Source organism: Pocillopora damicornis, chromosome 3 (genome assembly GCF_964200805.1).
Source record: "Pocillopora damicornis chromosome 3, jaPocDami1.2, whole genome shotgun sequence".
In the NCBI taxonomy this organism is placed as follows: domain Eukaryota; kingdom Metazoa; phylum Cnidaria; class Anthozoa; order Scleractinia; family Pocilloporidae; genus Pocillopora; species Pocillopora damicornis.
The window spans coordinates 14524412-14535022 of NC_142672.1; the positions used below are offsets into that span (position 1 = coordinate 14524412).

General features: G+C 38.0%; 1 protein-coding gene and 1 long non-coding RNA gene across 3 annotated transcripts; one reads left to right on the top strand and one right to left on the bottom strand.

The window, feature by feature from the left end:
• On the top strand, positions 1-4078 carry LOC113683855 (cytochrome P450 1A1). The gene is made up of 2 exons (XM_027201144.2): positions 1-255; positions 2136-4078. The coding sequence occupies exons 1-2, from the start codon at positions 111-113 to the stop codon at positions 3551-3553; spliced, it is 1563 nt and encodes a 520-aa protein (XP_027056945.2). The 5' UTR covers positions 1-110; the 3' UTR covers positions 3554-4078.
• A 3786-nt stretch (positions 4079-7864) lies between these two features.
• LOC149048408 (uncharacterized) lies at positions 7865-10289 on the bottom strand. 2 transcript variants are annotated; one of them, XR_016185023.1, is made up of 4 exons: positions 10066-10251; positions 8863-8916; positions 8302-8350; positions 7865-8040 (listed from the first exon to the last, which is right to left on the bottom strand). It is a non-coding gene; the product is annotated as an uncharacterized LOC149048408 (long non-coding RNA). The 2 variants fall into 2 exon arrangements; XR_016185022.1 differs by lacking the exon at positions 8302-8350 and having other exon boundaries at positions 10066-10289.
• Between the last annotated feature and the right edge of the window lie 322 nt (positions 10290-10611).

Sequence of the window (10611 nt, forward strand, 5' to 3'; positions counted from 1 at the left end):
TCAATATACCCCTCTTAAGGGCATTTGAACCTTGATCGCAACACAATTTTTGCTTAACGTGGAAAACTTAAGACCACTGCTTGCTACGTTCGCAGTTTTACGAGAACACTATGTGGTTTTCGTTCCCAGATTTTCTATCACCTGGCCAGATTTCGGTCCTATGTCTTCTTGCCTGTGTTTTTCTAACAGGAAAAGCGATATGGCGAAATTATTTTTCCAAGTTGCCTCCAGGTCCTTGGGGCATACCAGTGATAGGTGAGTTTGCTTTTTTTTCTAACATTCTTATACTCTACGCTTTTTCACTTTTTCTCCCACGTCGTTGTTCATCACAGAAAACTCAGCATACTCTGAATTAACCTTCTGAAAGATCTTTAAATGTCATGCAATGGTGTTTTATTTTACCCAAGCCCATTATTGTGAGTTAGTGTGAGTGCACATTCTGATATTTGTAAACATATATTTTTTAAGACGGCTTTCTTTGAAATCGTCTCTTTTCGAAAAAATCGGACTGAACGACTCTGCACAGCTGAATTAAGTAAACCGCAAAAAATGAAGCTATAAGAAGGGGAGGGCAAAGAAGAAGCAGCAGGAAGTGCTCGTTCAACGGAGAAACTTTTTGGTTTTAAAATCAACCGAAAAACCTGTTTCGACTGAAGAAGTAGTACAGGTAGTGTCTCTTGCTTAAAGAGAACTTATGGACATGACGAATATTGCATGTTCTCTCCCGACATTCGTGTAACTTTGTTTATTTTGAGATGAACTTAGAACATGATCTCAGAACATGAACCTAGAGCATGAATCAGAGCATGATCTCAGAACATGAACTTAAAAATCTTTTACGGAGGAGCAATTTCTGGAATTATCGGTCATTAGATGAAAATTAACGCCAAAGAAGACGACGAGGTTTAAGTCGCCATTTTGAAAAGGCAGACCAAGAAATTCCGTTTTGAAATTCCGTAGAAGGCGAGCCACGCCATAAAGATGCCAAAGCTAACCACATCCGTGAATCACACATTGAGGTCACGAGAATTAAGGAAATGATCACGATCTAAAGAATCTCTCGATTGCTAAACAAATTTAACTGTTAGCACTTCAAGTAATGCATAAAGTACAGTATGGAAAGTGTCACACTGCGTTAGGGTGTAAAGCGTTAAACACGAGTCTTGACAAGCACAGGAACTTCACGTCGGGCTATCAGGGCTGGGCTATCAGGGCTATTTTACCAATGGGCTTCATCTCCTAGGACACGTGAATTTTTAAAGGAAACCTCCTACGTACGAATATCTAGGTCTAGTTTGAACCGCAATCTGTTTCGACTCGAACCATAGCGTTTCAAGACTGTAGGTCTTAATCGATTAGCGTTGAGTTACTTTGATAACTTATTTTGTCATTGCTGTCCTTGCTACTCACCAAGTATGAGCACCATGCCACAATCGGACTTATATAGCTTTGAAGTGTAAAAATTTTCATACTTTAGATGTACTTTGATGATAACCTTTATGTTCAGGCTGGGATAGACCATGATAAGGTTAGCATGGCATGCAATGTGACACTTATTTCTACTTTCACAGGAGTGAGCCAAGATACAGGAAACCTAAACAATCGACGACAGAGCCGATAACTCCTGTAAATTGGCTACCGTAAAGGGTTTTAAAACTGACGTTTCTAGCGTTAGCCCTTAGTCAGAGCGATGACAAAGGGTTATCGCTTGATGTCAGCTTTGAAATTCTTTACGGTGGCCAATTTACGTTATCAACTCATTCGATTATACTAAATTACCCTTTTATACTCTCCCTCCGACGCAGCACCACAGTTTTTTCGAAACTTACCCCTTTTATTCAATCGACGACAGACTAGAGTTTCAAGTCCCAGTTCTATTTGTATCTTTCACATCCATAGTAGTGTACTGTTCACATGTCTTTACTTAAAGGTGTGTGCAACAAAGACAACTGCTTTGGAACAAAAATTTCCCTTCTTTCAACTTCCATTGATTCGTCTCGGAAGCAGTGGCACAGTGAGACTCATATTACCCAAACCGGTGTATTTGTTGCTATTCCAATTCAATGTTACCTTTTTTTTTTTTAGTAGTGTAGTTCTGTTGTGGTGTTGATCATTTCTGCCATTTGTTACAACAGGTGCGATGTTCCGTTTGGGAAAAAATCCCCATATTGAGTTCACCAAGATGGCGCAGCAATACGGGGACGTGTTCAGTCTGATGCTTGGGAATCGCCTGGTGGTGGTGCTAAATGGACTCGATGCAATTCAAGAGGCCCTTGTAAAGCATTCAACAGCCTTTGCTGGGAGACCACAGCTACACACTTTTAAACTTGGCAAACGCGATGGCTATGGTCTCGTGCTAGGTGATTATTCTCCACAGTGGCGTCTAATCCGCAAGATCAGTGCCTCCGCGATGCAGAATTTTGCAAAGGATAAAAGCAACTTGGAAGAAAAATTGTTGAAGGAATGTAATCGCTTGGTCTTCTGCCTTAAACAACAGAAAGGCAAACCCTTTGATCCTTTATTAACCTTCAAGTTTGCCACAGGAAACATTATTCTTAATGCACTCTTTGGAGTGAATCTCTCATACCAAGATGAAGCTATTGGTAGAATACTTCACCTTTCCGAGAGCTTTGGAAAAGCTTTAAAGAGCAACAGCCATGTAGATTTTTTCCCTTTCTTGAAGTATCTTCCCAATAAGTCACTCTCCGATTTTGTATCTTTAATGAAGGAATCCTTTGATCGCGTTGCTGAGATGTTCATGAAGAACAAAGAGAGCTACACCGAAGGGCACGTTCGTAACGTGGCTGACAGTTTCTTCAATGTTCTCGAGAAAGAAATGATGAAAGAGAAAGAGAATGGACCAGTTACAGAGAACACCCCCGAAATAGCTCCTCTGCTCGATGATAAGCAGATCATCTCAGCCATGACAGATCTCTTCGGTGGGGCCTTTGACACGTCGTCCACAACTCTTACCTGGGCCCTGGCGTACCTGATCAAGTATCCTGACATCCAGCGTCAACTCCAAGTCGAACTAGACCACGTGGTTGGACGAGAACGCCTTCCCATTCTTGAGGACCTGGCCTCACTTCCCCTACTCCAAGCCACAGTCTACGAGCTTCTGAGGGTAACGAGCCTTGCTCCTCTCTCAGTGCCCCGTTCAACGACCAAGGAGACGAAAATCCGCGACTTTGTTATCCCGAAAGACACGATGGTCCTTGTTAACCTGTGGTCTGTGCATCGCGATCCAGGAATCTGGAAAGATCCGCATGTTTTTAATCCATGGCGCTTCCTGAACAGTGCTGGTGAGCTGATCGATCCAAAGTCATTTGGAGGGTTCCTTCCATTCTCTGCAGGTCGTCGAAAATGTCCTGGAGAATCACTGGCCTTAAGAACAATCCCCGTCCTTCTTGCAGCACTGCTTCACAGCTTCCGATTTTCACAGGAAGGTTTGTCAAATGTGTATCAAGGCATTAATCTTGAGGGTAATTTTGGTCTCACTTTAACGCCTGAGACGTTTTATGTACGAATTGAAGAACGGAAGAAAACGGAGTGAGCTACGGGATAGTAATATGTTATACTAAACCGGACAATCGTTACTTATTCAGTTCAACAATACGTTCATAGCTGGTCATGATGTCATTTTTAAGAATCACTTGTGAAACGAGTAAATCTAGATGGAAAGGGACTGTCACAAATTCTTTTTCAAGTACATGCTTCATTAATGCTGTCAAAAATATTCAATTTTAAAATCATCGGTGATTTTTACAATTTGATTGACAAAGAGATTTAATCTATACAACAATAGCACCATGTTAGGTCAAGACTGCATCTTTATTGCTGCATAAATTAGAAAGAAGCGTTTAAGTGACTCATCAAACTGCAGGAAAATAAAAGAAAACAAGTCTGAATTTTGATAATGGTGCATGTAATAGAGAGGCAATCGAACTTCTTATCGTACATGTTGGGTGTGAAATTATACTTAGGAATGAGCTTGAGATAAAGTATGTTGAATTTAGCCGTCTTTACAACACCAGTGAAACTCCCTCGATACCAAAATAAACATTTCATTGTATTCTTAGCTTGTTTGCTTGCGTTGAAATAATATTTATCTTTCCCGTTTTTACATGGTCAGCGTACAGTTCCTAACTAATTCCTACCGGCCCTCATGATGCACGTTTCTCCATACTTACGACCGTGCGACACTACACGTGCAGTTACAATTTAAATACGCTGTGTTGTCCCTTGCGATCACAAAACTTGTTGCGTGCATCCATAAATGCTGTTTATTTTTCCTTCCATGACTTATATCATCCAAAGTGATCACATTTGATGAACATCCATTAGTGCATTTGACAAAAAAAAACGATTACAGTTGAACTGGTAGAAAGATATTTTAACTCCGCCAACCGAGGATGGAATATCGCTCGCAAACATCAGTCAAAAACAAGATAAAAACAGCGATCATGGGCAAGAACAAGCTTTAAACATTTCAATCAGCTCTCCGTTGCTAACTTATTCAAAGGGGCTGTTAAAAAAGCAAACAAAACCAAAAAAACCAGCCAAGACGCGAACGGTTAATCTTTGTCTCAGAATCTGCTACCTCAGCCTAATTTAATATGGTGATTTTTTAGCGAGGGACATAAACGACAGCCTATTTTACGAAAAATTCGGTTGTTTTTTTTTTTTACATCTCTATTAATGCTCTTATTTTCGTCAGGAAATAATTTTTTTTGCGTGATAAAAATTCAAATAGGACAAGAGGAACGTTCTGAGGTCGGTTTTTACGTAACGAGAAGCTTTGGGGTTTCAATTGAAGTCCATAGCCGCAAACGGATCTATTCATCTACGGGTATTGTCAAAATATTTCTAATCTATAATCATGACCGTAGCCTGTTACAACTCAATAAATAGCGTGTCCTAAGCCTAAACTTAATTAAAACACTTGTGAAAGGTCACTTGTTCCATTAAAAAAGCATTTCACGCCAATTTATACCAGGTCGTTCAGGTTAGTGAACTGCAAACAAGGTTAGGCACGAGCATACTAAATTTTCAAGACAAGATACAGAAAACAAAAAAGTATCATGTCCTAATTTTCTAAATAGCTACAGAAGGTTTCGTTCTTAGATGAAACTTCCTGCAAACATGTTTTAAAAGTGACTTTACATGACCGTAACTTAATTGCTATAGTTTGATCGTGACCTTCTATAGGCTCGCGGCACGTTATAACGTGATGGAAATAAATTTTTACTTGAATATCATTCATCCTTTCACGCATTGTTTTTAGGAATCAATACATGCATTCTTAATTGTAATTCTAAGACATCTTTCCAGAGGTACTATTTCGCACAAAGAGTTTAATTTGTCGCTTCCTTCTCGCAAAATTGTTAAGTACCGTGGCTTAAGGATATGATGAATATTTTACTGAAACAATGAACCAAATTAGAGAACACAAGAAATTCGGCAATTTCACTCGTCGAGTTATTGGCGTGCCCCTCCATAGAGCATACAACTGCAATTAAAGGTCCTCCACAACGGTATATATCATCAAGGGCATTTTTTGTATTTCTTTGATTCCTTTACCTTTAAAATTTCTGCTCCGAGTGAGTTCTACCAAATAAGTTAGCTCCAAATCTAAATGTTTTCGATCAAGCAAGCCTAAACTTATTTCTGTAGTATCTGCTTTGAGTTTGTAAAGTTTTGAAGGGAAAATGTCTCGAGAGTTATTGTTGATGTTGTCACTGTTTACGTAGCGAGGAATGAGGACGATTGTATCAGACAAATTAAAGATTAACCCGACAAGGACACAATAAATTGAGTATACTATGTATAAAATATGTAGCCATGCGTTGTCTCCTGTGAATTGTAAATCAATTTTGATAACCTTTTTGTCGCTCAGGAATGAATTCTACCGTAGCTTTGTCTAAAATATTATTGTTGTGTATCATAGCATCACTTCTCTTGCTACGTTTTGTTCTTACTTTTGATTATGTTGAAGAAATTTCATGCTAATAACCGTATTAAGAACCGTAGTAGAAAACAAAAGCAATTCTTCTTATCGATACATTTGAGGCTCTCGTGCGAACTGAAACAACTATCGTTAGCTGAATAAAATTACGCAGAGGACTCCATGACAGAAAAGGCTCGAAGCCTGACGAAAAGGCTAATGTCTTCGTTTTACGGCGTAATTTGGAACGAACGTCCAGATGTGGACGGAAAATTGAACCGACCCCTTATTAATTCTCCAGCTTTTTCAACGTTTTAAGAGTTGTGCATACTGCCGTGATCCTTGTATATTTTGGGCCGGTTATTTGCACAAGGTGTAACCCAAACCGCGGTTGTACGCAAGCAGTGGGCCTCATGTATTCTCTTTAACAAAATTGTTTTCATGAAAGAAATGTCCTTACACTGCTAGCTTTTGGCTCTCTTGACACTGTGAACAAAAACTAATGTTGAAATGAGCGATTCAGCTAAATTCAAGGTAGTTTAGAATGCATTTTTGTTAAAAAACGGCTAAACTTTGTTTTAATAACCGGCGATCTGAATGCTGGAAAGTCATGACTTGAAGAGGTTTCATTTTAAACAAACATTCGACTGAAAAATTTCCAGAAATAGATGCGGTTAACAAATAGATATATAAACACAAATGTGGTGTGTCAACAGTCAAATAACAGTTTGGCAGAACTGAATTGAATCGGCTTTTCTTGGGCAGCGAAATTAATATATTTAAATTCATACAAATGGTACCTTTCTTCTGTTATTTATTCAGTTGTCTGTTTATGTTTTCGTTCACAGGCAAAACAACACAGGAGGATGCGAAGAAAGCTGATCGAAAATATTTAGCCAGATAAGGCTTTGTGCGCGTGCTGTCAAGTTATTGCTGAAGTAACATCCATAACCACGTCACAGCTGAGTTCCTTAGTAGAGAAATATCTGTGGTATTTTTTTAATCGCCACTCAATACCAAGACAATATCTAGTTTTGGGGCGGTCAGATCGGTGGTCATTGATCCCACCCACTTGAAGGGGTTTTAAAGAATCCACTCAGAATAAATTTTGCAGTTTAAAATTTAATTGTCATCCTAAGTCATTAGCTAATGCTTTCGCTTCGCTTCTGGCAAATGTTTTTGTTCACATTCCATGCTGTCATCACTCGAATGCTATATTTAACATGATGAATTAAACCATTTAATTCTCTTAGGGGGAATCGAAGTTAGTACAAAAGAAAGGCAAATTTTAAATTGGAGTTTCGTATCGGTCGCCTGCGTAAAATTCGCTGAGTTTTGATGAAAAATTTTATCATTTACCGTTCGGTGTCCATAAAAAAGTTACCCGCACGCTCAACTTTGAAGGACTCTAAGTATCCACTTAAAATCAGCTCTACCGTATTATCTGTCTGTTAAGTGATATCACGGGCTATTTATTTCATTTCCCTACAGCAAATTGTTTTCACTGTGTAAAAAGATTTTCGAATACCCTATTTGATGTGATAACAAAATTCATTTTTCAGATCACAAAAAAGAATATCGAAAGCATCAGATTGAACGCCTTTCAGAGGGATTAGTATTGCTCGTCTACATTATTAGTACTGCGACTGTTAATCCAATATCTTCTGTTCGTTACTGAATATTCATGACGACAGCCAACCGAGCCTCGGAGCTTAAGTATTCTTGGACTCCGCTGAATTTTATTTGAAATTTTTTTCCCCATTTATCATCGAAAACTGGGTAATTGTCTTATTCAATTCTGAAGTTTTGATAGGTTTGTTCACCAAAGTCGAGGAGACAATATATGGTCGCACATAAACACAAACACGCAAACAAAAACACACACACACAAACAAAAAAGATAGAAAGAAAGGCAAGAGCTTTGTTTCCTTTACTGAACTTTAATATACCTCTTTCCAACAAAGCATGATTATTTATTTTAAGATCTCATAGCAAACTGATAGAGTTCGCTTAAAATTACAAACAATAACAAAGCAAATATGGCCCGGAACTGGAGAGGCCTTTATATCCTTGGAGACAGTTCACACAATGACCCGCTGAAAAACAAAGAATATGTGTCACGATTGGCAACTATCCCATTTAAACCGTACTTATAAAAATGCCTGCTAAGGATGTTCAAAGTTTAAATCATGCACTCGAAAACCTTATATCGAGGCTGTATCGCTAGACGGGCGGAACATGCCGTTTGTCTCGTCCAGAGTTAGGGACTGATCAGAGAAAAACTCACCATTTAGATATCAAACCAAGTAGATTATTCTGTCCCGGGATAAATCATGCAGCCGAAAAATGCTATTTACCTTTCTGTGAAGCAAGGTCTTCTCACGGCACGCTCATTTTCGTCAATTCCTTTAACAAATAATTGTGGCAATGGGAAGTAAATTTTTACCTCAGTGATGGAAAAGTGAGCCTGAAAGGCTATGTTTCTAATAAAGGTAAATTAACACAGTAAAAACAGTTTTATACCGTGTTTAATTTTTTTGTTTAACTGATATTTCTTGTCTCTTTACAATTTGCCACACACATTGTGATAACCCGGCATTGCAATTGCGCCTTATCAGAGCTTCTATTAAAAAAAGAAAAAAAAAAAAAAAAAGAAAAATTTTGTACGCATCTTATCCCTGGAGAACTTTGAGAGGGAGAGTAATGTTTAAAGCTAACGGTTCTCTTCCTTCAGCCTCGCTGTCATTTAATTTTTGAGTCTCGATAATTTGCGTCGAAAGCGGCTGAAGCGGCATAGTTATTCAATTTCACAGACGTTTTTTTTTTGTGTATTATCTTGGAAATGTACTTAACTTTCGTGCGCATTAGAATAGAGCTTTCAGTATGTGTCTTCTCATGTTAAACCCTTTTTACCATACCTGCAAGAGGTAGATTCCCTCCGGTGACTTCAAGCTTCAATTTTTCCTTTCGTTCTGAAATCGTATTCAATTCTCGGTTATAGAAATAAATTACATTTTACAAAAGTGGTTCAAATGCCTCAAGGTTAAAAGGATGATCTAAAGGGAATGTAACAACTGAGGTAGAGGGACAGACAGAAGCTCTATTGAAAGTAGGAAGCTTAGGAAAGCATCCTTGCTTTTAACAGGATGCCTAAGTACCCTAACTAAGCTAAACAATTATCCTCTTTTTTTAAAAAATGATATTTCATAAGAAAAAAAATTGGGCGGAAATTATTTACATCTGTACGGATTGCGTGGAAAGCCATTTGATGTTCTCAATGGGATTTTCTCGTGTGATAAATTTGGCATGTATAATCGGGGTATTTTAATTGATGAACTGTTACCATCCTTTGCGCGTTAGCATTTATCTTCTGGTAACTCAAGTTTATTTTCGATGCGAATGGATGAGCAACAGAAAAATGAAAGAAAGTTCAAGCTCTCCTCACTCTTGGCTGGTTATCAACTATAGTTTGATGAAGGTTGGTACATATAAACTGCTGTAATGAATTTTGAAGAGCATTGGTTATTCTCTGTAGCTTTAAATTCGCTCAATTTGTTGTTTCTTTAGCCGAACGACACAGCACAACAGTTTCTTTTAAGACCTGCCGGCACAGTCTCCTAAAATATTAATATTTTCCACTAGTTTTTTTTTTTTCTTTTGGTTAAAGTGGACGCTTTTTTGAAACGTTCGATCAGCACATGAGTCAAATTATATTTATTTATATTTTAGCCAAAAGAAAAAAAAAGGGTAAAGCAGCGCTGCGTGAAGGATTAAATTGAGATATGAATCTAGATGTGGCTTGTGCTGATGTAAATTCACGAACTACGTACCTCGGTCTGAGAAACATCCGTTTAACTCAGAGTCGAGTTTCTTTTTATATTCAAAGGTAAAGAGAGTGTACACTAAATATGATAAACTGCAACTCTGCGAAAGACCGAGAAAATTGCTTTTTCACTGAGAAGATAGAAACTTGGGACTCACGCAGGTCATTTTATAATTATCGATGTATCATAACACGCTGCAATTTGAATCATATTCTCACAATGAAATTCCAAGAGGTAAGTTTAGCCTTGTAAACACAAGTAGGAGAGGATAATGTCTTGAGAGGAGATAATACTCACGATAAACTGGCGAAGACGTATTATACTTGGCCATACTAAACAAAAGAAGAAGAAGAGAAAGAAACGCGTAGTATGTAGATTTTGTTTTCATGGTTCTGCGCCCAAGATCAGCCTTGCGCTGATTCAAGTTTCTTTCGGCGGAATAAAATGTGACAGTATACTTCCTGGGTTTTGGAGCTGTCAATTATATTCTGTATAAGAAATCCGAACAAAGATTTCTTTATTGGACGACAAGACAATCAACGTCCTATGGATGAAAAATGGAATTTAAATGTCTTCCTCTGAACAGTAAAAAAAATGTATCGATTTCATCCTGCCACGAGCTTTTCAACAAAACCATTTCGTAGTAGGTTTGAAAATTTGGGAAAGTTTTTTCCACTGAATGTCCGAATAAGTGGCAATTAGGGTTGATGATAGATAAATGTTGTGAATATGTCTCACAATGAATCCAAACAAAAGAAACAAGTCGAGAGCGTAAAGGTGTTGATGAAGTTTTTATTTGACTAGGTGAAATTATCAGCTTAGAGTATTTCCTGCCATTTTATA

Bases quoted from the DNA above. Each gene is read 5' to 3' on its own strand.
- LOC113683855 (XM_027201144.2), top strand. From the start codon at position 111: ATGTGGTTTTCGTTCCCAGATTTTCTATCACCTGGCCAGATTTCGGTC. The intron at 256-2,135 runs GTGAGTTTGCTT...TTGTTACAACAG, and splicing joins TTGGGGCATACCAGTGATAG to GTGCGATGTTCCGTTTGGGA.